This window comes from Chlamydomonas reinhardtii, chromosome 16 (assembly GCF_000002595.2).
Source record: "Chlamydomonas reinhardtii strain CC-503 cw92 mt+ chromosome 16, whole genome shotgun sequence".
NCBI classification, from domain to species: domain Eukaryota; kingdom Viridiplantae; phylum Chlorophyta; class Chlorophyceae; order Chlamydomonadales; family Chlamydomonadaceae; genus Chlamydomonas; species Chlamydomonas reinhardtii.
In genome coordinates this window covers 531,015-554,272 of record NC_057019.1, presented here as the reverse complement: position 1 = coordinate 554,272, position 23,258 = coordinate 531,015, and the positions used below count along the sequence as shown (strand labels likewise).

The 23,258-nt window shown below is 66.1% G+C and overlaps 3 protein-coding genes across 4 annotated transcripts; 2 read left to right on the top strand and 1 right to left on the bottom strand.

Annotated features, from left to right (window-relative positions):
- Window positions 1-54: 54 nt before the first annotated feature.
- Window positions 55-10,343, top strand: CHLRE_16g692550v5 (uncharacterized protein). The gene is made up of 24 exons (XM_043071744.1): window positions 55-256; window positions 475-542; window positions 879-996; window positions 1,134-1,256; window positions 1,424-1,565; window positions 1,765-2,078; window positions 2,225-2,349; window positions 2,702-2,895; window positions 3,089-3,174; window positions 3,368-3,451; window positions 3,775-4,350; window positions 4,603-4,819; window positions 5,001-5,089; window positions 5,417-5,506; window positions 5,785-5,877; window positions 6,079-6,267; window positions 6,760-7,059; window positions 7,463-7,567; window positions 7,764-7,874; window positions 8,238-8,282; window positions 8,450-8,538; window positions 8,786-8,881; window positions 9,513-9,735; window positions 10,094-10,343. Exons 1-24 carry the CDS (start codon window positions 128-130, stop codon window positions 10,157-10,159), a joined length of 3,672 nt encoding a protein of 1,223 aa, XP_042915333.1. The 5' UTR covers window positions 55-127; the 3' UTR covers window positions 10,160-10,343.
- A 151-nt stretch (window positions 10,344-10,494) lies between these two features.
- Window positions 10,495-14,480, top strand: CHLRE_16g692585v5 (uncharacterized protein). Its single transcript, XM_043071745.1, has 5 exons — window positions 10,495-10,884; window positions 11,006-11,679; window positions 11,840-13,222; window positions 13,608-13,654; window positions 13,770-14,480. Exons 1-3 carry the CDS (start codon window positions 10,579-10,581, stop codon window positions 12,753-12,755), a joined length of 1,896 nt encoding a protein of 631 aa, XP_042915332.1. The 5' UTR covers window positions 10,495-10,578; the 3' UTR covers window positions 12,756-13,222; window positions 13,608-13,654; window positions 13,770-14,480.
- Window positions 14,481-14,632: 152 nt separating this feature from the next.
- On the bottom strand, window positions 14,633-22,844 carry CHLRE_16g692600v5 (uncharacterized protein). 2 transcript variants are annotated; one of them, XM_043071746.1, is made up of 13 exons: window positions 21,524-22,844; window positions 21,100-21,348; window positions 20,620-20,826; window positions 20,273-20,353; window positions 19,653-19,907; window positions 19,295-19,444; window positions 18,758-18,883; window positions 18,269-18,412; window positions 17,713-17,784; window positions 16,694-16,819; window positions 16,043-16,116; window positions 15,691-15,742; window positions 14,633-15,379 (listed from the first exon to the last, which is right to left on the bottom strand). In XM_043071746.1, the coding sequence occupies exons 1-13, from the start codon at window positions 22,532-22,534 to the stop codon at window positions 15,227-15,229; spliced, it is 2,700 nt and encodes an 899-aa protein (XP_042915330.1). In that variant the 5' UTR covers window positions 22,535-22,844; the 3' UTR covers window positions 14,633-15,226. The 2 variants fall into 2 exon arrangements, with proteins under 2 accessions (XP_042915330.1, XP_042915331.1); XM_043071747.1 differs by having other exon boundaries at window positions 21,100-21,315.
- Between the last annotated feature and the right edge of the window lie 414 nt (window positions 22,845-23,258).

Here is a 23,258-nt window from a genome sequence, read left to right as displayed (position 1 = left end):
AGAGAGGGACAATCGACGCCTTCCCGCCAAAAAAGGCTTCTCAGCGATAAACCCGGCCCCTGCGCGTAGCTCTTCGCGAGCTGCGCGCCGCGCCCCCAGAAGAGCTAGCCGAATCCATTGCAAAGCAATGGCAGCAACAGCTGCTGCAGCGGAGCCGGCTGCGGGCGGCGCAGTCGACGCCCTGCTGCTGCACCAGCAGCGCCCCGCCGCGGCTGCGCGGGTTGCTGCGGCTGTCATCGAGAATCGGGCGCGCGAGGTGGGTCAACAACGCAACAACTAGCCAGGTAGAGCCAGGCTACTTCTGGGTTCACCTTGCCGTCCGGAGTTCGGCTTGCCGCTCGAACAAACGAATGAGCAGGCTGTGCGACTGGAGGCCATCGATCTAGCCCAGTTCCCACTTCGTCTGCTTGGCTGATGCAATGTAACACGACCAACTTGCGGCCCTGTCGTGTGCTCATTCCTGCTGTCCTGCAGGTGGGCCTGGCTGTGTTGGACCCGGCGCGGCTCAGTCTGCGCCTGACCCAGTTCATAGAGCCCGGCAGGTGCGCGAGTGCGGCGAGACAGGGCGAGGGGCGTGAGGCCTACGCACCGGGTCTGCTTGGGCGCGATGATGGTCTGGGGCCTGTATGTGCCACGGTGTACAGACACCCTGTGTACAGCAACCGGCGCGCCCCCTGCGTCCCCGGCTCGCCAGCGCTCTGAACGCGGGTACGAAGCCGGTTATGTTGCTTGATCTGGGTCAGCGCCTCACAGCCGCAGCGGCAAGACCATGCATGCGCCATCTGGCGGGCTATACCGCTTCAGCGATGCCGACGCAGGTTCCTCCCACGTGACGTGATGTGACGTGGCCGCTGCACATGCCGCTTCGTTGCGTGCAGGTCGTACGCGATAACCGCCATGCTGTTGGAGATGGTGGAAGCAACGGATGTCGTGGTGGTTGCGGCGGTTGATGGCGGCGGGGGCGGCGGCGGCGGAGGGAGGGCCGCGTTCCACGAGGTGCGATGCTGCTGTTAGCGGGGTCGTCAGCAGCGGGGGAGAGGGCAGGCGGGGACAGTTGGGGGTCGGAGGCGCCGTCGCTCACCTGTCGCAGTACAGCGACCCGTTGCTTGTGGCCTCGGCTACTGACGGCGCAGGCGGGGTTGAACCGCACAGTGACTGGCTGGGCGGCGGCGGCGGCGGCGGCGAGTGGTGGCGGCGGAGGCGGCGGTGGCTTCGGCGTACACGCCATGCCGCGGTCCTGCTTTGACGACACGCAGGCAAGACATACAAGCACCAGGGGCGTTAGGTGCCTCAAGCGTCTCGGCGGGCGTGTTGGGCTATCTAGCCGAGGCGCGCGCCGACGCTTTCACGCACCCGGTGTCATCAATTGTTTGCCCGTTGTTGGGATTTGTCAGTGGGCCGTACGCGCGCTCTCCACCCACAGGGCGGCCGCCTGCTGTCCGAGTACGCCACACCCGACAGCGCCGCCGCCATGCAGCTGCACTCGGCGGCGGCGGCGGCCAGTGGCGGCGGCGGTGTGGCGGGCTCCGCCGCCGCAAGCCGTACGCTGCAGTACCTCGCACTGGGTGGGTGCGTGTATATGTGTATGTGTGTGTACATGCGTATGTGTGTGTATGTGTGTGTGTGTGTGTGTGAGAGAGTGTCAGACTGTGGGTTGCTGAGGTGGTTGGGACGAGGCCGCTGGAGAGCCCTCACTCCTCAGCCTGCTGGCTCGTGCTGGTGCTGACAGGTACGCCAGGAGTAACGTTGTAAGCCCCCCCACAGGCGCGGCCGGCGCCCTGCTGCACTGGGCGCTGGGACCCGAGGCCGTCCACTGCGCCCTCGGCGGAGACAGCGGCGGCGGCTCTGGCGGCGGCGGTGGCGGCGGCGGCGGTTCGGGCCGTAGCCGGCGTGGCCGGCGCGGCGGCGCAGCCGCCGCCGTCCTCGGTGACCCGTACGGCGGCGCGGCGGCGGCGGGGGCGGGAGCGGCGCCACCACCGCTGGCGCTGCGGCGGGGTTGTCTGCGGCTGGAAGCTCTTGATGCGGGTCTGTACATGCGGGGCCTCACGGGACCCGGCGGCCTGGCAGAGGCGCTGGAGGTGGGTGTGCGCGTGTGTGTGTCCCCGTAGATATGTACACAAAGCACGCGTGCACACTTCCTGTATTTCCCGTGCCTGAGAACTTTGAAGGGCCTTCTCCCGTTTCTCACATTTACATATACGCACACACACACGTTTCGTCGCAGGTGGTGGGTGGCGGCGCGAGTCTGCAGCGGCTGCTGGGGGCGGGTGTGCGCACGCGGGCGGGGGCGCGGCTGCTGCGCTCCAGCCTGCTACAGCCGCTGGCAGACGTGACCAGCCTCAGCATGAGGTGGGCGGGGTGGGGAGGGGAGGGGAGGGGTAGATACTAGCCCAAACTAAACCGGACCCAATGCACTAGAGCGGCGGTGCGGCGGAGTGGCGGCGTGGGCGCTGGGTGGGCAGGCTTTGGAGGGGCTGTATGCCCAAGCCCAACAAGAAACATTATGGTGGGGTTGTGTGTGTATGCCGGTGTCCTAAATTACACACAGACACACACACACACTCACACACGCACGCACATACGGACACACACACGCACACACACATACGCACGCACATACGGACAAACACACCCACATACGGACATACACACAAATTGTGAGTACACACACTCTAACCCCGCCCCACGCGCCACCCAGCAGGTACGACGCGGTGGAGGAGCTGCAGGGCGAGGGCGGGCGGCTGGGCTTCGATGTGGGTCAGGTGCTGAGTCAGCTGCCGCCCGACCTGGACAAGATGTGCTACAGCCTGGCGGCGGCGGGGCTGGCGGCGGCGGCGGGGGCGGGAGCTACTGCCGGTGGCGGCGGAGGAGGAGGAGGCGGAGGGTCAGACCCAAGTGAGTGACTGGTGCTGATGGAGCTGATGGCGGTGATGGTGTGTTGAGCCGTTAGCCACTCGCCGATGTGCTGCGTATGCATGTGCCTGTGGTAAGGCCCCAACGTGCCCAAGGTATGCCCGCGGCCCCCCCCCCCCATGCACGCACGTGTGCCCGCTGCTGTGCCCCCCGCCCACGCCCGTGACGCCGCCAGGCCGCGGCATCGGCGCCCTTGTTCAGGCGCTGCTGCTGCTGCGGTGCGTGCTGGCGCTCACGGAGCCGCTGGCGGAGGCGCTGGAGGTGCGGGGGGGGGGGCTGGGAGGGGTGCGGGGTGGCGGCAGTAGCGGCAACAGTGGCAGCAGCGGCGGCAGTAGCGGCAGTAGCGGCAGTAGGGTCAGGAGGGTGGGACGCGGCCTGAAGGGCTGGGGACTGGGCAGTGCGGAGGTATGCATTCGGCCCATGCGGCACCTACCGAGCACCTGACGCCACACAGGGCGCCCGGAGTCCGCTGCTGGCGGCGGTGCGCGCCCACTGCCGCAACCCCCAGCTGGCCCGGCTGCGGGAGCGCATCGACCAGGTGGGGCAGCAGCAGCCGGCCTGGCGGCGCGTGTGTGTGTGTGTGTGTGTGTGTGTGTGTGTGTGTGTGTGTGTGTGTGTGTGTGTGTGTGTGTGTGTTCATTGAACACGGCGTGTGTACCGGTATGTGTGTGTGTATATTTGGTTGGGCCTTGGGGTCAGTGTGGCCAAGCCTCCAACCACCACTGGCACGAAACCCTGCTCACCTGCTGGCCGGCCCCCTTGCTTGTCCGTACCCATGCCGCCAATGCCGCCAATGCCCACACTGACATGCCACTTCATGAACTCATCATCAACGCCATCAACGGCGGCGGCCCCCGGCAGGTGTTGGACGAGGAGGCGGCTGCCGCCACCTCCCGCGGCGCGCCCTTCGTGTCTCGCGTTCAGCAGTGCTTCGCCGTGCGACTGCCCGGAGGCAGCAGCGGAGGCGGAGGCGGAGGCGGTGGGGTCAGTGGGCACGGGGGTGGCGGGGGCGGTGCTGCAGACACGCCGATGGGTCAGGGAGAGGGCGAGGGCGAGGAACTGGAAGGGGAGGGCGGCGCCGGGGCCGCGGCGGCGGGGCTGCTGCGCCGCCACACACAGGCATGGCGACAGGGGCAGCAGCAGGGGCAGGTGGGCCAAGAGGGCCAAGAGGGCCAAGGGCGACAAGGGCGACAAGGGCGACAAGCCCGTCAACCTGGCGGCGCCGCTGCCGGCGGCGCCGCCGCTGGCGGCGCGGCGGCAGTAGCACGCGATGGCGACAGTGACGACGGCGACGAGGGGGAGGCTGTAGCAACCGCCGCCGCAGCCGACGAGTACGGGGGGCTGCTGGCAGTAGCACGCGGCTGCCTGTGCCGCCTGACGGAGGCGGTGCACCAGCTGGGGCAGCGCTACGGCGAGCAGTGGGGGCTGCCGCTCAAGGTGAGCGAGGTGTGTGTGCGCGTGTGTGTGTGCATGTGTTCACTGTGTGTGTGTGCGTGTGTGTGTGTGTGCGTGTGTTGGGTGGTTGGTTGCTTGTGATTGCACTGCCTCTATCTGCCCCATGCCCCATGCATGGCATCCCCGGCACTCCACCCCCTCCCTGTCGCCTGTACCTGTACCCGTGCCCATACCTGTACCCGTGCCCAGACCAGCAACTCGCTCCGCCCCACTTCGTTCCTGGCGCGGCTGCAGGTGTGCTACAGCGGCCGCAAGGGCTTCTACCTCACTCTCAACCAGCAGCAGCGTCAGGACGAGGGACCTGGCGGCGGCAGCCGGGGCGGTGGCGGCCGCCGGCGTGGCGGCGGCCGTGGCGGCGGCGGCGCTGGTGGTGGAAACGGCGGAGGAGGGGGGCTGCGGCAGCAGGCGCAGCTGCCGCCCGAACTACTGGTTTTGGAGCGCCGCGGGCGAGGTGGGTGGGTGGTTGGATGGGTGGGCGGATGGGCGGGCCCAATGCACACGCACGCCTTACAGGCCTACACCCACACGCACATACGACACGCGTCTGCTTCCTTCTCCTGTGCTTTTAAACCACACAATATTACAAGCATACACATGTACGACACACACTTACAAAGGCCCTTCGCTCGCAGGCACGCTGGTCCTGACCAGCCACGAGCTCAACGCGCTCAACTCGCGGCTGCGGGAGGCGGTGGCGGACTGCTTGCTGCTCACGCGCCAGGTGGGTGGGCGGGTGGGCAGGCGGGTGGGACGGGGGTGCGTGGGGCATGCCAGGTAGGGACGTAGGCGGTAAGGGGCTAGGGGTTGCCGCTGCTGGGGCGCGTGTGGGGTGCTGCTGGCGCGGGGGGGCCATGCGACGGGCCGCTGAGCGCGGGCTGGGCTTGGTGGGATGTGTCTTGAGATGTGCTGGGGCCAGACACGGCGTCGGGGCATCGCACGCACCTCCCACCTCCTGTCCATACCGTCCTCCTGCGTGTCCCTCCATCTCCTTCTCCCCTCCCTCCATCTCCCTCTCCCCTCCTCGGCCCCCCCTCCCCTCTGTCCCCAGCTGCTGGAGGCGGTGGTGGTGGAGGCGGTGGGCGGGGCCATGGCGGCGCTGCAGCGGCTCACGGACGGAGTGGCGCTGCTGGACATGCTGGTGAGGGGGGTGGGTGGGGGGCACGGGTTGAGGGGCACGGGGTGAGGGGTGGAGGGGCTGTGATGTGTGGGCGTAGGTCGGTAAGGGGTAGGGCGGATGTGTGGGCGTGGAAGGCATTGATGAAAGCGGCAAGGGAAGAAGGAGGGAGGGACCAAGGAAGGGGAGAAGGAGGCACGGAGGGTGTGTGACTGGTTCAGGCTGCTTTCCCTCTCAGCTTTTGCCCCGTCCTGACATCCCAATGAAACACGGTGCCACCCACCACCACCGCCGGCCGCCAGGTGGGCTTTGCGGCGGCGGCGGCGCCGGACGGGCCTCTGGGTCCCTGCTGCCGCCCCCAGCTGCAGCCGGGCGGCCCCCTGGCCATTGTGCAGGTGCGTGTTGAAAGGGAGGCACAACGAGTGTGTGCGTGTGTGCATTTGTGCATGTGTGCATGTGTGCACGTGTTGACAGGGACGAACTGTGTGCACGTGTACTCCCTGCCGACTCCCTCGCCCACCACATCCACTCCACGCACACGCCACGCACCCCACACCCCACGCAACCCCACACAGGGTCGCCACCCACTGCTGCAGGCCGCCGCCAACGGCGCCTTCCAGTCCTCCGCCTCCCGCGCCAGCGTCGGCGGCCGCGCCGCCGCTCCCCCTCTGTCGCCGCCGCCGGCGCCTCCTCAGCCCAACGACACCTTCCTGTCTCCCGCCAGCGCGCCGCTGCACCTGGTCACGGGGCCCAACATGTCCGGCAAGTCCACCTACCTGCAGCAGGTGATGGGGGCGTGCGTGCGTGGTGTGGTGGGGGCGTGGTGGTGTGCGGTGTGGGGCGCGGTGTGCGGTGCGCAGTGGTCAGCTCGTGTGGTTTTTCATGTAAAATGACGCGCAATGCCGTGGGCAACTGGTGATCACGGCCAGTCCTCTGGGACATTTGTGGATCGTGTGCTGTTCAAAGCCAGTCCTCTGGGACATTCGTGGAATCGTGTGCTGTTGTTTGCAGCTGCAGGGTTCTTCGGCCTGGAGCTTCCCCAGCCTGCCGGGCACGCACGCGCGCCGTCTCCTGCTATGCCGCATGCATGCCAATGGCCAAACCGCCCTGCCGCTCAGCATGCACTAGACCCGCACCTGCCTCACGCGGCCCCAACCTGCCCGCCCGCCTGCCTGCCTGTCAGCGTGCCTGCCTGCCTGCCTGCCTGCCCACCTGCCTCACGCGGCCCCAACCTGCGCGCCTGCCTCCACCTCCCCGCATCTACCGTATCCGCGCAGGTGGGTCTGCTGGTGGTGCTGGCCCAGGCGGGCTGCCCGGTGCCGGCGGCGCACTGCTGCCTGCCGCCCTTCACGGCGCTGCTGGGGCGGCTGGGCACAGCCATGGGCGGGGGAGCCGGAGCCGGAGGAGGAGCTGTTGGAGCCGGGGCAGGAGGAGGCGGAGGGGGAGGGGGAGGCGGAGGGGGAGGCTGGGGCCGAGGTGGCGGGGCAGGAGGGGGAGGGGGAGGTCCGCTGGGCGCCTCGTGGGCGCCGGAGGACGACCTGGAGTCGGGGCGGAGCAGCTTCCTCACAGAGATGCAGGTGGGTGGGAGGCAGGGTGCAGGTGGGAGTGATCCGGTAGCAATACCCGCCGGCTGCTGCTCGGGGGCGCGCTGCGTGCGCGCGCGCGGGGGTTTGTCTGCCAACCCGCTGTGGTGCACTGACACTAGCACGCAGCGAATGGCGCCGGGTGCTTTGGCGGTTGTGGCGGCCTGTGTTGGGTGGCCGGGCGTGTGTCAGCCTGCTTGTGTGCAGGTCGTCACAACCCACATGCCGCATATACACACGCACATACCGTACACGATCCCCTAAACACACACACACACACACACACACACACACGCATACACTGTCCTACGCGTAATGTTTTCCTTGTGCTCTTTAACACACACACACACACACACACACACACACAAGCACACACCGTGCACGCTCTCCCCCTCAGGACGCGGCGCACGTGCTGTCGGCCGCCGGACCTCGCAGCCTGGTGCTGCTGGACGAGTTGGGCCGCGGCACCAGCACCGCGGACGGCGTGGGGCTGGCCTGGGCGGTGAGCGGCAGCGGTGGCGGCAGGAGGGGGGGTGGCAGGGGGGCGGGCGGGGGTTGGGGGCCAGAAGGAGGCGGTGCGCGGCAGGGGGCAGGCAGGGGGCAGGGGCAGGGGTAGGGCGCCCCTGTGACTTGGAGTCACACACACACACACACACACACGCACACACACACAGTCACACACACATACACCTACTCAGATCGCGGAGGAGCTGCTGGCCCGCGGGTCGCCCTGCCTGCTGGCCACCCACTTCCGCCAGCTGGCCGAGATGGCGGTGCTGTACCCGGCGGCGCGCGTGTGGAAGCTGCAGGTAGGCGGGCGGGCGGGCAGGAGGGGGTGGTGGATGGAGGGCGCGGACTGAGGTGGAGGGGTGGGGGGTTGTCGCCACCCGCCGGTGAGAAAGCAGAAACACGCACAGGAGGGTTGTTTTTCGCCGCTCCCAGTAAGCCATACAAAGACACCCGAGGCAGATGACGTAGGGGTGCTGCTGACGTGGAGGCGGCGAGGGTGAGGTGGGTGACGTGGGTGAGCTCAAGTCAACGCACACAGGAGGTGTGTGGAAGCGTGATGACACTGCGCATCACAATGGGCAGAACTCATCTCCACCCTCCACCCTCCACCCTCCACCCTCCACCCTCCACCCTCTACCTACCCTTCACCCTGCGCCTGCCAGGTGGACACGTCAGGAGGGGAGCTGGACTTCCGCTGGCTGCTGCAGGTGGGCGTCGGGGTGTGTGTGTGCGTGTGTGTGTCTGCGTGTGCGTGTACCGTGCGTGGGTGTATGCGTGCTTGTGCATGCTGCTGCCCCCATCTGCCCCTGCTACTGCCCCCACCTGACCCCTGGCCCCCTGTTCATGCTGCCTGCTGCTGCTGCTGCTGCTACAGCCTGCCGCGGCGCTGGACTACTGCCACTACGGACTGCTGCTGGCGGCGGCGGCGGGGCTGCCGGAGGAGGTGGTGGCCGAGGCGGGCAGGTGGGTGTGTGCACCGGCGGTGTGGCGCTGGGTGCGAGACCGCGTGCGTGTGGTGCATTGTGTGGGGTGCTGCTGCCTCTCTCGTGAGCCTGCTGCCCAGGGGAGCAATGCAAGCAGTCTTACGGAACCCCTCAAAGAATAGCACGCATGTGAAGCCACACACACAGGCGCACACACACACACACACACAATTACACACACACAGACACACACACACACACACACACACACACACACACGCACACAGGGTCGCTGCGATGCTGGAGGACGCTGAGCGGCGGCGGCTGGAGCTGTGCGCCGCCGCCAGCGCGGACTGGGCGGCGGCGGCCGCCATATGCAGCAGGTTGGGCTGTGAGGCTCTTACTCTCAGACCCCCTTGGATCATAACGACCCTAGCAACAGGTTGCAGCCGTGCGTGTGCAAGTAACATTATCGCGCCGCGCGTCAGCAAGTCCCTCCTGCAACCAATGCATTCTGCACCACGCACACTGGCAGTCCCAACGCAATCGTTGCGGCACATGGTGCTGCTGCTGCTGCTGCTGCTGCTGCTGCTGCTGCTGCTGCTGCTGCTGCTGCTGCTGCTGCTGCTGCTGCTGCTGCTGCTGCTGCTGCTGCTGCTGCTGCTGCTGCTGCTGCTGCTGCTGCTGCTGCTGCTGCTGCTGCTGCTGCTGCTGCTGCTGCTGCTGCTGCTGCTGCTGCTGCTGCTGCTGCTGCTGCTGCTGCTGCTGCTGCTGCTGCTGCTGCTGCTGCTGCTGCTGCTGCTGCTGCTGCTGGGTATCCGCCGCCGGAGCGAGAGAGCGGCATGCAAGCGAGTGCCTTGTCTCCCCCCAGGCGACCTGCTTGTGCCCTGTCGCGCTGTCATGCTGCTCGTGTACACGCAGCAGCATGGTTGTCGGCACGTGCGTCCGCTCTCTGCGTTAAACTACGGCTACGGCTACACAATCAAATGACGGCGTCGAACAATCAAACTGCAGGCTGGTGATGCTGGTGCAGCACTGGCGGAGCAGCCACGGGGACCGCGCGCCCGGGGATCGCGCCGTCGCCGTGCGGGGTGGCGCCGGCCGCGCAGGAGAGGGCGGCGCGGAGGGCGAGGACGAAGAGGGCGAAGAGGATGAAGGGGACGGAGAGGGGCGGCAGCAGGGTGTGGCGGCGGCTCAGAAGCGCAGGCGGGTGGAGGAGGAGGACCAGGCGGAGCAGGTGCGCTTACTTGCCGTGTGGGATGAGCGGAAGACAGGGCCTAAGTGTGTGTGTGTGTGTGTGTGTGTGTGTGTGTGTGTGTGTGTGTGTGTGTGTGTGTGTGTGTGTGTGTGTGTGTGTGTGTGTGTGTGTGTGTGTGTGTGCGTGCGTGGCCGTGCGTGTGTGTTTTGGTGGGTTGCGTCATTGCGTGGGAAGGCGGCTATGGCATGGGGCGTACCTGTCCATACGTACGCCCCATGCCTGTGGCCTGTCCAAGGAGGCGTAGGATCTCAGGGGCACCCGCCGCTACGTACGTCACTCCGCCTGCTCCCATAGTTCCCGCGTCCTACCAACTCATACACGTTCGCCCACCCGACAGGCGGCCCTGCTGGAGGAGCTGCGCGGTCTGGCGGAGGCGGCGCTGCAGCTGGCGGGGGCGCAGTAGACCGCCGATGTTTGCGCAGTTGACACGGCGGGGTCGAGTGTTAGGCTTCACGCCTACCTTGTTTTAGCGATGCGCGAACACGAGTGAAGCATGCAGAATGGCCCCGCCGACGACCTGCCTCGCCCTGACTCCTGAGTCTCCATCGATTCTCTGCCACTCCCCACCTGTGTAATCAATCGTCATGATTGCGTTGCGCCTGATGACTTCCAGCACCTACCGCGTTGAGAAAGGGGCGAGCTAGAGCAAGGGGGGAAAGCGGGGGAACGGGGTAATGGTTTGCGGCGTGCGGTGCATGACGGGTGCCCGATTATTGTGAGCTCCAAATGGTGAAATAAGCAATAGTTGCTGTGTGAAATCCTTTACTTTTAACATGCTAGCTGAGATTTAAGACGGAAACTGGAAAGACAGTGCGTGGAGCCATGCCACCCAAGTTTAACGAGCGCGTGGCAGCAGGCCTCGCGAGCCTGTTTGGCGACAATGATTCCACCGACTGCTCTATTGTATTCACATTATCTCAGCCAGGAAACGCGAAGTCGACGGCCCATGCTGCAGGCAGAGCTGCAGGCCCCTCGGGCGCAGCCAGGCGCAAGAAACGCAAGGCGGACAAGCTAGCCCAGGAGCATGAGGACAGGGCCGAGCTCGAGGCGGGCGTGCAGGTCGTGGGCGAACCCCTGCCTGCACACACCATCGTGCTTCGCTTGGCGTCGGAGCGCTTCAAGACGCAGGCAAGCCGTGCCTTCATAGATGTGGCTGCCATACGGCATTGAAGCTGGACGGGGTGTTTTCTCTCACCACCCTGCAGGGGCACGGCCCAACATCAACCGGCCACCCTGCTGCACCCTGCAGGTGGAGCGGTGGTCGGCAGACCCGTCCGGCCGCGCTGGGCCCAGCAGTAAGCGGCAGGCGGTGGCTGCCGGGTTGCCCCAGCAGGGGGGTGGAGGAGGGCGGCCGCAGCCACAGCCGCAGCCCCAGCGGCCGCCGCCACTGCAGCTGCGTGTGCCGCTGGGCAGTGAGGAGGAGCTGCCCGCAGCACTCGCAGCCATCAAGTTCGCCTACACGGGGCGGATAGAGGCGGGCAGCATCACAGAGGCGCTGCAGGTGCGGCAGCAGGCGGACTACCTGCAAATGGAGGGGTGCGTGGAGGCGTGTGTGGCGGCGGTGCGGGAGAAGCTGGCGGCACCCGTGGCGGCAGCCGCTGGTGTAGGAACAGCGGCGGGCGCCGCCGGGGCCTCAAGCAGCGCGGGGGCCACCAGCAGCGCAGAGCAGGCGCCTCCCGTGCTACAGCTATACGGCTGCGCACAGCTATGGCCAGACCCAAAGCAGGAGCCGGCGTTTGCGGCGCTGCTGACGGAGGCCAAGCCGCAGCTGGTGGCGCACTTTGGGGACGCGCTGGCGGTGCTGAACAAGCAGCAGCTGTATGACCAGATGCGGGCGCTGCCGGCTGTGGGCCTGGAGGCTCTGCTGGAGTCCGACGACTTCGGCACCGACAGCGAGAGCAGCGTGGTGCTGGTGCTGGCAGAGTGAGTGTCAGGAGAAGTATGGGACGGTATGGGAGAATTGCTGGTGTGCCTTGGGGGGCAATGTGGACGTTACTTTACGCGGAACGCGTCTGTTCCCGAGCTTGCTATTCCTCCCCTAATCATCGTCTCAAACACGTTACCGTATGCACCGCGTGCTCAGGTGGATGCAAGTGAACTACGGCACCACGGACGCGGCCACGCGGTGGCGGCTGTTTGGGCTGCTGCGGCTATCACAGTGCAGCCGCGCCTACCTGGACTGGGTCCTGTCCGCACTGGCGCTGAACCACCACTGCCACCCTGACAGCCAGGCGGGCTGGTTCTGGATCACGCCAGAACAGGCCAGCTTCATCGCGGCCTACGCAGCGGCCGCCTCAGATAACGACAGGGCAACGCTTCACCAGGGCCTCACGTGTGCCTGGATCTGCGGCATAGACAGGGCACCAGGGCAACCGGCGCGGCCTCCAGCGGCGTGGCTCCAGGGCAGGCGTCGGCGCCAGTGCGTGCCACCGGAGGGACTCAGATTCAGCTGGACTTGCAGCCCAGTACAGCTGCAAGGAAGTCACTGGTTGAGCCTGGGCATTGTGGGCACGCCACATGCGTGCAGCGTCGCGGCGATGGGGCTGCAGTGGTTTCCCAGAATCCACCACGTCCAGGGCCGACCAGCCGCTAACATAAACCTCAAGCCGGACGTGCCCGCGGCCTACCAGCAGGGACAGCAGCGCACGGTGCGGCTGCGTGGCGCTGACTGGGGCTTTCCACGCCCAGTTGCGATGCTGGACGCCGCACTGTACCTGCACAGGCGGCTTGGCGGTGGACAACGAGAGGAGGCGCAGGTGCTGACGACCAGCTCTGAAAAGCTGGAACTGACGGGGCGTGGCGGGTGGACCTATGACTGCATCAAGCTCACACAAGCGCCCGCCCCGCCCCAGCCACAGCAGCAGGAGCAGCGGGGACAGGGGCAAAAGACGCAGAAGCAGACGGAGCAGGATGTGCGGGCGCTGGTTGAGGCGCAGTGGGCCGATTACCTGGAAGGTGGTGTCATCACGGGCTGCCTCAACATCATGCGGCCCGCATGATTGCGGCGCAACCGAGGAGGCAGGGTTGGTGTGGGGAGCAGGGGCGTTCCAGGCGGTGCGGCGGGGCAAAGGGCAGTGAGGGGCAGTGCTGTCGACACGCAGTAAGGCCCACTGATTTTGGCAAATGCGGACGGCAGCGGCCACCCGCGCAGGTGTGTGTGTGTGTGTTAAAGAGCACAAGGAAAACATTACGCGTAGGACAGTGTATGCGCAGGTGTGTGTGTGTGTGTGTATGTGTGTGTGTGTATGTGTGTGTGTGTGTGTGTGTGTGTGTGTGTGTGTGTGTGTATGTGTATGTGTGTGTGGGGGGGGGGCGAGCGTGTGCGTGTCACGAACGGTGTGTGCCGAGGCGGGCAGCCCCAGTGCTGTGCGCCCATGGCCATGATGGCTGCAGAGCGAGTGTGTGGACGACTCTCCGTATGACGCTACATGTCGTGCTGGGCACCGGTGGCGCTGGTGTTCTCCAGGTTGGTTTCGGGCGCATCCTTTCTGGTAGTCCCAACGCCAGCCCGGCCGGCGTCGTCCAGCCCAGCCATCCCAATACAGCAGCCAACTTCCGTCGTCAGCCAGCCATGGGCGCGACCGTCCACAGCGTTTACCGTCGGTTACGAGGTAACATGTGAATTCGCAACTTGCGCTACTGACTGCCTACTCTCGTGCCGCCTGCAAGCCCACTCCGCCTTCCGCTCTGGTCTACGTACGCATTAGTTCCGCAACACTCGTCAATAACGCTGTCAGCAGCCAGCGACGCTTAGGACAGTCTTATAGCTGTAGAGTGTTGATGCCCGCCGCCGCATGCTGGCTCCACCCGCTGTAAACTAGTATTTGTTAATGCCTATTGCATGTAAATAGGCGGCGGGGAAAACTCGGGCGTCTGCAACGACTGCTTGACGACCTGGGTGAGGACCGTGCATGTGCGGGGACGGCTGGGCACTGGGGACGGATTGATTGACAGGTTGACGGTTGGGACAGCTCATGTGCGCTCTCTTCTTCCTCCCCGTTCCCCATCCCCAGAACCGCGACGTCTCCGCCGCCAACGTGATCCGTGTGCTCCTCCTGCTGAAGCTGATGGGCTTCGAGCGGCCGACCAAGCTGCAGCGGCCGCCATGGCCGCCGCCGGCGGCGGGGCCAGGCTGAGAGCCTGAACGGCGCTAGCAGGGCGTGGGGCTGAGGGTGCACGTGTCGGTTGGCGGCGAGTGACGTGACTAGTTTGTTAGCTGCGGGTTAGCACGGACTGTGCAACCCACCCAACCGGCCATGTCCGGATTTGCGGGGATGCCAAAGGCCCCCAACATAGAGGCGTGTGCTTAGTAGGCGCCCGCGTCAAGGTGGCTGGGTTGATAACGACCCGGGATCAGCCCTTTTCCTGCCTCCCTAAGGCAGCCACCTCCTTGTTCTTGCAATGATCGTGTGGGTTTTGCTGCTTGGGCGAGCACCTGGGATTGAGTAGGGAGGGATGTGTCCATACCTTAGCCATCCATCGGTCCGCGACCTGCTGGAACAGGTTGTGTGGGACAGGGCGTGTTGCTGGCTTGGGGCTGTTGCAGTGTTGCTTTTGTGCGAGCGCTACGCGGGGCTGATTACTATTTAATTGGTCGCGGGTTGGTGTCTGAGGCTCCAGCGGACCGGCCACACTGCGGCACGGGCTGACTGACTCGGTCTGACCGGTAGGGGGTTGACTTCAAAAAGGCAAAGCAAGTGCCTAATGTATGATATACAGAATTGCATCCAGCCCAGGCACCGACGATCGTATGATACGTCGCCCGCATGCTGGAGACTGCCCGCCCCCCGTCGCGGGTTGCTGTGGTGTCTGCCTGTCTGACGCTCCAGCGGACCGGCCACACACGGTGATTCTGGGCTCGTTGATGGCAGGCGGTTTGGAAGTGGGACAGGCGGTTCTGTCCGTGTTGCAACACAGAGGCCCAGGTCTGCACGTTCCATCCGGTCCGGCGGTCACGACTGATACACTACACCACGTTACTGCCGCGCTTTGTCCATCCCACACCGCACCTCATCGCCACTAGCTCCACACGCGCTTCACGTCTGACAAACCCGCGCACGAGCTGAACCCGCGCTCCGTGGCTCACGTCCCAACAAGGCCGACAACTGCTCGCGCCGTTTCCACCCTTCGCCAGCCGCAGTCGCCTACGGCCCCCACCCCACAGCCACAGCCTCCAGCTGCTCCCCAGCCGCCTGATGCCGGAATGCAGCCCTGCTCCGCACAACCTGCCTTAACACTGTCCCATCGCACGCCCTGCTCCGCACAGCCAGCTCCTCCTCCTAAGCCCACATGCTGCAGATGCGCCTGTGCCGGACCTAGCCCGAGTCATCCGTCTGCAGCTCCTCCGCCTCCACCCAGCCTCCACCCAGCCCCCGCGCACACACCCAAGCATCACTCCCTCCTCCTCCAAACCTCCACTCCTCCTCCTCCTCCTCCAATCCTCCAGTCCTCCTCCTCCTGCAAGGCCCGCTCAGTACAGGTCCACGCGCATGCGCATCAGGCGCTGCAGCACGCGGCGGCGCAGCAGCTCCATGTGCGGCTGGTCGAAGTCCCAGTGCGCCAGGCCGGCGCCGCGGCGGTCCGCGAACATGAGCGCAAACACGCCGCAGTCGCAGCCGTTGCGCTGCAGGGCGGGGAGGCGGTGGGGTGGTGGTGGGAGTGGGAGGGCATGGGGATGGGGGAGTTACAATCATGACTCAGTACGAAGAAGCGGAGTTGTGGCCAGGCACGTTGGTACCGGTACAGCAGGGGTGGTGGTGGTGGTGGTGGTGGTTGTGGTGGAGTGCGATGGAGGTTGATCATGAGCACGTTGATCGCATGATCACATGAGCGTTGTATGGGGAGACGGGGACAGGTCTGAATGTTAACGTGTGCCGTGGTTCGACCGTGCCGCGGATCATGCCCTCCGCCCGCCACGCCGCGCATATGCCGCACCTGTGTGGGGATGTTCTTGGGGAACTCCACAGTCCACTTGCTGGTGTCCCACCTGCAGCGCCCGTGTGTGTGTGTGTGTGTGTGTGTGTGTTCAAGAGCACAAGGAAAACATTACGCGTAGGACGGTGTGTGTGTATATGAACATCGTGCGCCGCACCCCATGGCGCGCACCAGCCCCGCCGTCGTGGAGGCGTCACCCGGCCGTGCCTCCTCCGCTCCCTTCTCAGAGTCGCCCAGCCCTGATGCCGCGCATACACATACACCTCACCCGTACACACCCACACCCACATCCACACGCACCCACCCATCCACCCGCACCCACACCCACCCACAACCACGCCCCCACACGGACCTGGTCTTGAGTTTGTCCTGGCTCTCGTCCGCCACCCATTGCAACAGGTGCTGCACACACTGCCGGTCCTCGCCCTGGGGGAGCGAACACACACACACACACACACACACACACACACACACACACACACACACACACACACACACACACACACACACACACACACACACACACACACACACACACACGCAACAACACGCACAAGCCACAACCATGTTTGAAACGGTAAAGATAGCGGCGAAGAATCGAATGCAGCCAGGTCGTGGGCGAGGAAGGGACTCAGGGACAAGCTGAATCCCCAACCCCCACTCCAGTCTTCTCCTCTTCCCCCTCCCCTGCCTCCTCCCGCCCCTTGAGCGACTGCACCTGCTGCTCATCACGCCCTACCACACCACTTGGTTTAGACCTGGTCCCACTTTCCATCGCCCCGCCCCCTTGAGCGAGTCGTCGTACCCCAACCACCACTCCTCTCTACTCCCCTCCCCTCCCCTCCCATCCCCGCCTCTCCCCCTCCCCCTCTCCCTAAATCCCCTGCTTGTATCCTGTTCCAATCCTGTTCCAATGTTTGCACCTTGCAATCCCCCTCCACCTCCCCTTCCCCCCCTCCCCCTCCCCCATTAATCTCCCCGCCCCCCGCCCCCCCGCCCCCACCTTGAGTGAGTCGTAGTACCTCACGGCGCGCGCCGCCATGTCCACCTCGGCGCAGCACCAGTGGATGCCCTGGTGCACGGGCAGCAGCACGCGGTCCAGCAGCAGCACCGACTGGTCGGGCGTGGCCTGTGGGGCGGGGGAGGCGGTGGGAGCGGTGGGGGCGGTGGGGGCGGGGGTGTGTGGGGCGGCGGGTGAGGTGGGGTGTGTGTTGGGGCGGTGGATGGGGCGGGTGGGGTGGGGTTACATTTATGGTTATTGAAGAAGTGAAGGCGTAGCCAGGTACAGTAGCATAGGGGGGGGCGGTGGGTTGTGGGGGTCCATGCATGATTTGAAGACAAGATGATGGCGAACAGGTTGTTGCAGCATGGGGGAGGGGGGGGGGAGCGGAGGGAGGGGCAGCTTATACTAATCCCAAAGACAGGGGGTCCTGAGAGAGGGAGGCTGGGAGGAGCGGAGTCAGGAGGACGGGGACCGAATGCAGGGGGGCGTTGGGGCGTCACGAGGCGGGCACGCCAGGTCAAGGCTGTGCATGTGCATGCGGATCATGTGCGCACGTGCCACATGAGACGTGGCGTCACACTGGCAGCCCCCCGACGCGCCTCGGCCCTTTCACTTTCACTGTGCCCTGCCCTTCCGATTTTTGCCTTTCCCCTTTCCCACATGTCGCACTCCTGGCCCGACGCTCCCTGCCTGGCGTCGGGGCTGCTTTCCTGGTCGCCAGGTAAGTCGTGGGCTTTGCTTGTCGCGTCCGCGTGCCTGTCTTGTGCTGTTGTGCGCGCCTCCGAGCCCGGGCGGCGACATTTATCGCCGGCGCCGCTCGCCCTGCTGCTCCACGACGCCTCGGCCCACATCCCATAAGCATTATCGCTTGCAACTAACGCCTCTGCCTGTGCTCCACTCGTTTTCGTTGGTTTTGGTTTGGTTTGGGCTGGTATTTACAGCCCCCCCCACCCATCAGCCACCAGCTACCAGCCCCCCACCACCACCACCGGCCCCCCAACCCCCGGGGCCCCGCTTGCCTGCATGCCGTTCCGCAGGCGGGCGGGCATGGTCCAGCGCCGCACGTTGGCGTAGTTGTACTTGTTCTCGTCCTGAGGGCGTGTGGGAGGAGAGAGAGATTGTGTGTGTGTGTGTGTGTGTGTGTGGTGGTGGTGGTGGTGGTGGTGGTGGTGGGGGTTGTAGATACCAGCCCAAACTAGACGGAACCCCGTGCAGCAGTGCGAGGAGGAGAGCGTGGTCAATGCTTGACGACGGAGTGGCACGCGACGGTAGTAGGGAGGAGCGTGTGCGTTGATCTGGACAACAGAACAAGTGGACATGTATGGCTCGGCACCAGGTGGGTGATTTCGGATGTGTCGGACAGGATAATGTCACTGAGCGCATATGACGTGCGATGTGCAACCAAACGGAACCACACATAAGCTGTCTGCTCCCAGCTGATTGACACGCGCAGCAGCCTTGCCTTGTCCAACATGTCCCCAAACATGTATGCAAACACATGTATGCAACCACACACATACCTCGCAAGCACACGCATTCGTTTCCCTAACACCGCTTTACGGCCAGCCCACGCACCTGGAACAGTTTGTTGTAGAAGAAGCTGTTGAAGAAGTGACAGCGCGGGTACCCGCCGCCGCCGCCGCCGCCTCCTCCTGCCGCCCCGTTGGCCGCGCCGCCGCCGCCGCCGCCGCCCAGCTGCCGCAGCCGCGTGTCGCGCTCCTGTGTGGAGTGCAGTCCGTGGCGTGGGGAGGCGCGAGTCATATGGTATTCAGTGCGTGGCGTGGGGAGGCGCGAGTCAAGACCTCATGACCTCAATGGCAGGATCTTTGCGCGAGGAAGTCATCCGGGCGCAAAGGCCCGGGCGCAGTCAACAGCCTCTGCCAACTCACCCAACCATGCCCAACGCGTCACCCCTGCACCCCCTGCACTCCGCTCGTTCTTGTTGGGTTTAGTTTAGTTTGGGCTGGTATTTACACCCCCCCCCTCTCCCTCTTCCTCCCTCTCCCTCTCCCTCTCTTCCTTCCCCCTCCTCCCGCTCCCGCTCCCCCCTGCCGCCGCCCGCACCTGCAGCAGCAGCATGTAGAGGTTGATGACCTCGTCGTTGAGCCAGGTGGCGGCGGCCAGGCAGCGCAGCTTGTCGCGCGTCAGCTTGATGTCGGTGGCGGGGTTGGGCGCGTAGGCCAGCAGCGTCTGGCAGGGAGGGGACAGGGCGTGTGTGTGGGGGTGGGGTGGGGGTGGGGGTGGGGGGTTACACGCATTAAGATTACGCAGTGAAGTCGTAGCCAGGTACAAAGGGGGGGGGCAGGGCGGGGTAGGCAGGGGAGGGTAGCTGTTCATGGAGAACGGAGCGATTACGTCAAATGTTAAGTGCGACGTCGCGAAAGGGGGTTGGTCCAGGCATGGGTGGAGGCCTGGAGGGGCAGGGGCCGGCGGAAGGAGATAAGGGCGGCAGAGGTGGCGGCGGCAAGTGTTGGAACGGAACCAATACGGGGTGGCAGGTGTGGCCTTCTCCCGCCCACCCACCCCCAACTTGGTTTGGTTTAGTTCGGGCTTTACATCCCCACCCCCTGCCCCCTGGCCCCCGGCACCAGCAGCCCGCACCTGCTTGGGGTCTGCTTCCTTGTCCATCACCAGCCGCCACGTGTCCATCTCAGCCGTCGTCACAGGCCGCGTCAGGTTGACCTCCTCCACTTCCTCCTCCTCCTCCTCCTCTTCCTCCTCCTCCTCCCCTTCCTCCTCCTCCCCCTCGCCCTGTATGGGTGCAGGTGCAGCGGTCGGTGTGGGAGTCAGCGCAGGTGTGCGTCCAGCGCACGTGGGGTGAGGACATAAGGACTGCAACGACGCAGCTCACCTACCCCAATCGTCGCCTCGCACTACCGCCCACAGCCCTGATACCGCTCCTCCTTTGCCTGCTGGCACCTTTCTCCCACCCAAGCCGAGCCGACCCCCGCCCACCCACCTCTTCCTCCTCCTCCACCTCCGCTTCCTCCTCCTCCTCCGAGCTGCTGATCAAATCCAACACATCGTCATCCGCAGCAGGCGGCGGCGGCCGGGCCGCAGGCACTCGCTTCCGGGGTGGCGGCGCCGCCGCCTGCGCCGCCTTGGCGGGCGCGGGCGCCGCCGCTGCCGCCGCCGCCTGCTGCTGCTGTGCCGCCGCTGCCGCTGCATCCAGCCGCTGCTGCTGCTGCTCGCGGCGCCGGGCCTCGTCCACGGCCTGCGGCACGACACACCCGCCCTCAGTACAACTCACGCGGCATTCCCTGCATCCCAAAACCCGAACCGTGGCCTCTCCCCCTCGCTCACCCGCGCCTTCGCCGCCATGCAGCATGCCCCGGGACGACCGCCCTCTGAGGCTGCGCCAGGCAAGCCAGACCAACACACGGTACAGCCCGTGCGGCGCTGCGCTCCGCCCCGCGCTCCGCCCGCCGTAACACACCTCTGCCCATTCCTGCTATTCTGCAATGGGTTTTTTGCAGATTGGGCTGATATCTACAACCCCCCTCTTTGTGCAGTTTGGACTGATATCTACAACCCCCCCTCTCCCTCCCCTCGCCTCCAGCCCACCCACAGGGCACGCACCTTGATGTGCGCCACCTTGCGCTGTGTGTCCGCCGCCGCCGACTGCCGCAGCCGCGATACCACCTGGGCGTGAGCGTCCAGCTGCGCGGCGTGTGCAAAGGCGTCGGAGCGAGAGAGCGTAGTGATGAGGGCGTAGTAATGAGGGCCACACAGGTGGGGACATGGGCCGAAAGCGCGCGCGCACGGGCCGTCCGGGCCGGCGGAACGGGCGCGCCGCTGTCGCGCCCTCATACGCAAGGCCGCGCCACCCCCCCGTTTTCCAGTTCGCGTGTTTTCTGACACACAATCCCCGCCTTTGTCCAACACGGCCGCCGATGTGCACACCGCCACGCGCCCGGCAACCCCACCTTGAGCCCGATCATCTGCAGCGCCTCGGCGCCGCCCGACTCCACCGCGCGCGACAGCCGCACCCGCTCCGCCGCCGCCGCGGCCGCGGCGCCGCCGTCGCCGCCGGGGCCGTGCACCAGCGCCGAGCTGCGGCGCGCTGCCTGGCGCAGCCTGGCCGTGAGGGAGTCCACCTCCGCCCGACTGGCGGCGGCGGGCTCGTCATCGTCCTGCGCACCGCACGGCATGGGAGTTCGGGGGTGGTGGCAGAGCCAAGGCGCTGGCATTGAAGCCAGAGCGCGACCAGGGGCGGAGGAAGCTGCGTGCCGAGCCAGTCAGGTCGACCTGCCACCTTCCCAAGCTTGTGTTTCACAGCCACAGCGCCGCTGTCAGGCCTTGGCAACCCGCCACGTGCGCACGTGTGATGATTTCGCAGGCACACAACCCTTCCCCCTGTGGTTTCGTTAGAACACACACGCGTACACACGCACGCATATTCGCACCTCGCCGATGAAGCCGCCGTCCTCGCGCACCACTGCCGCCGGCGCCGCCGCAGCATTCGGCCCCGCCGCCGCTGCCGCCACCCGCTGCTGCTGCTGCTGCTGCTGCTGCTGGCGGCGCTGCTCCAGGTAGCGGGCCACGGCGCCGCCCAGGGCCAGGTCGCCTCCGGGTGCGGCCAGCTCGGCGCCCACCGCCGCCAGGGTGCGGGCGAACGGCACCTGAGGCAGCGGCGTGCCGGCCATCAGCGCCAGCTGCGGCAGTTCACAGGAGGACACACAAGCCGGAAGACCAAGTAGCGCCATAAAGGAGAGACACCTCAACAGCCCTGGAAAGCGCGGTGCTAGACCGTCGACCGTGCACGACTTTGCCTCCGGAAAAATGCCTCATCCTCCTACTCCCCTCCTTTCGCCAACCCCGCGAGCGCACCTGCCGGGCGTGCTCGCCGCTAGCCAGCCCCGCGAAGCCGCCCTGTGCCGCCATCAACGACACCGCCTGCTGCATCGCCTGGGCCGCCGTCATCAGAGCCAGCGCCTGGTGCGTGGTGGGGTAGGGCTGCGGCGCCGCTGCTGCGGCGGCGGCTGCGGGTGACAGGGAGGGCGCCGGGGAGCGGCCTCCGATGGGAAGCGGCGGCCTGGGACCCAGCCCTGCAGGCCCCGGGCTCCGCCGCCACTCAGTGGGGGGAGGCAGTGGCGGCTGGTGCTGCTGCTGGCGATGAGCGCCGGGCCCTGCCGGGCCCGCCGCAGCAGCGGCCGCTGCCGCGGCCTCAAACGCCGAGCCTGCCGGCAGCGGCCGGAGGCCTGGCGTGTACAGCGGCGCTGCTGCGCTTCCTGTGGGTGTGCGAGTAATGATGGCGGCCCCAGCGACCCCACCCGCAGCAGCGGAGCTGGGGCTGGGGCCGGGGCTGGCGAGGGTCAGGCTGTTCAGGCGCTGCGTGGTAGCGCTGGGCGTGTCAAACGCCAGGCGCTGGGGCTGCGGCCCCCCGGGCGTGTCCCCGGGGCCAACCCAGCCCCGGCCCAAGCCGGGGGTTAGGGCGGGGGTGCTGCTGCCGCCGGGGGTGCTAACGAGGCCGGGCGGAAGGGGTGCGGGTGCAGGTCGCGGGCCGGGCACCGCAGGCGCCGCATGCGGGCCTGAGGCCCCCGCCTGCGGCCGCGCCAAGCCCAACGCCTGCGCTCGTGGAGGCAGCGCCGGCTGTTGCAGCCCAGTCTGCGAGCTGGCGCCCAAGTGCGTGGCGCGATCGAGCATGCTGGCAGGCTGCATAGGCGCAAAGGGGCTGGGCTGCGCGCCCGGCCCCTGCACCTGCAGCAGAGCGCTGCGTCTATGTGGCTCCAGTCGCGGCTTGTCGAGCGGCCAGCTCTCCTGAACTATCGCGCGCATCCCAAACGCGGGCGCGGTTCCGGACCCGGAGGAGCCCGCTGCGACAAACTCAGTGACGCTCATTGCTGCATCCGTCTCGTTCGCTACGACGGGTATCTCAGGTTGAGGCGCTGGCAACGTCGCCAGCTCAGTCAAGTGGGCATTGCTCGGCTGGGCCTTTTTGGTCTCCGGTCGCGGCATGTCCGCAGCTTCGTCCTCATCACGTGTCCTCTTCTTGCCACTGAGCGGGATCCGGCTAAACACAGGCGAGAGGAAGCCCCTAATCGTCTCTAAAAAATGCATGGCTTCGCGCTCGCTTGTTACTTCGTGCGCCGTAAGATGTAAATTATGCCATGGTTGTGTTAAGACAAGGAGACCTGGAGACTACTGTAAGGAGTCGCAGACCAGGTAGACAACTTGCGAGAGCGCGGGAAACCTCCAGGGTGCCAGCGCCGCATGCAAGGGTTCCGCCACGGTCCGGTCATCCAGGCTCCCGCTGCGTTTCCAGAAGTGAGCACCTTGCAGTGCAGAGGTTGAGCTACATGGAGTATACAGGCGTGTGTCTAGGCGGGGGACGCTTGCCTGCGCTGTCAGTGGCACTCAGGGGAGGGTGGCAGGCGAGCAGCACATAATGTCTAGGTGTGATCAAGGGAGGGCAAGCAAGGCACTGGGGTTAATTTCTTCAGATGCAGCAGGTTCGAAGGACAGAAAATGAGGGGGGGGCAGAGGAGGCGGCCAGGAGGGGGCTAGGAGGGGGCTAGGAGGGGGCTAGGAGGGGGGCTAGGAGGGGCAAGCGCACGTTTGCGCG

Bases quoted from the DNA above. Each gene is read 5' to 3' on its own strand.
- CHLRE_16g692550v5 (XM_043071744.1), top strand. From the start codon at position 128: ATGGCAGCAACAGCTGCTGCAGCGGAGCCGGCTGCGGGCGGCGCAGTC. The intron at 1,257-1,423 runs GCAAGACATACA...CTCCACCCACAG, and splicing joins CCTGCTTTGACGACACGCAG to GGCGGCCGCCTGCTGTCCGA. The intron at 6,268-6,759 runs GTGATGGGGGCG...GTATCCGCGCAG, and splicing joins AGTCCACCTACCTGCAGCAG to GTGGGTCTGCTGGTGGTGCT.
- CHLRE_16g692585v5 (XM_043071745.1), top strand. From the start codon at position 10,579: ATGCCACCCAAGTTTAACGAGCGCGTGGCAGCAGGCCTCGCGAGCCTG. The intron at 10,885-11,005 runs GCAAGCCGTGCC...TGCACCCTGCAG, and splicing joins CGGAGCGCTTCAAGACGCAG to GTGGAGCGGTGGTCGGCAGA. The intron at 11,680-11,839 runs GTGAGTGTCAGG...CCGCGTGCTCAG, and splicing joins GTGGTGCTGGTGCTGGCAGA to GTGGATGCAAGTGAACTACG.
- CHLRE_16g692600v5 (XM_043071746.1), bottom strand. From the start codon at position 22,534: ATGAGCGTCACTGAGTTTGTCGCAGCGGGCTCCTCCGGGTCCGGAACC. The intron at 20,354-20,619 runs GTGGGGTTGCCG...CACGCCGCGCAG, and splicing joins TGCAGATGATCGGGCTCAAG to CTGGACGCTCACGCCCAGGT. The intron at 19,908-20,272 runs GTGCGTGCCCTG...GTCGTGCCGCAG, and splicing joins GCAAGGTGGCGCACATCAAG to GCCGTGGACGAGGCCCGGCG.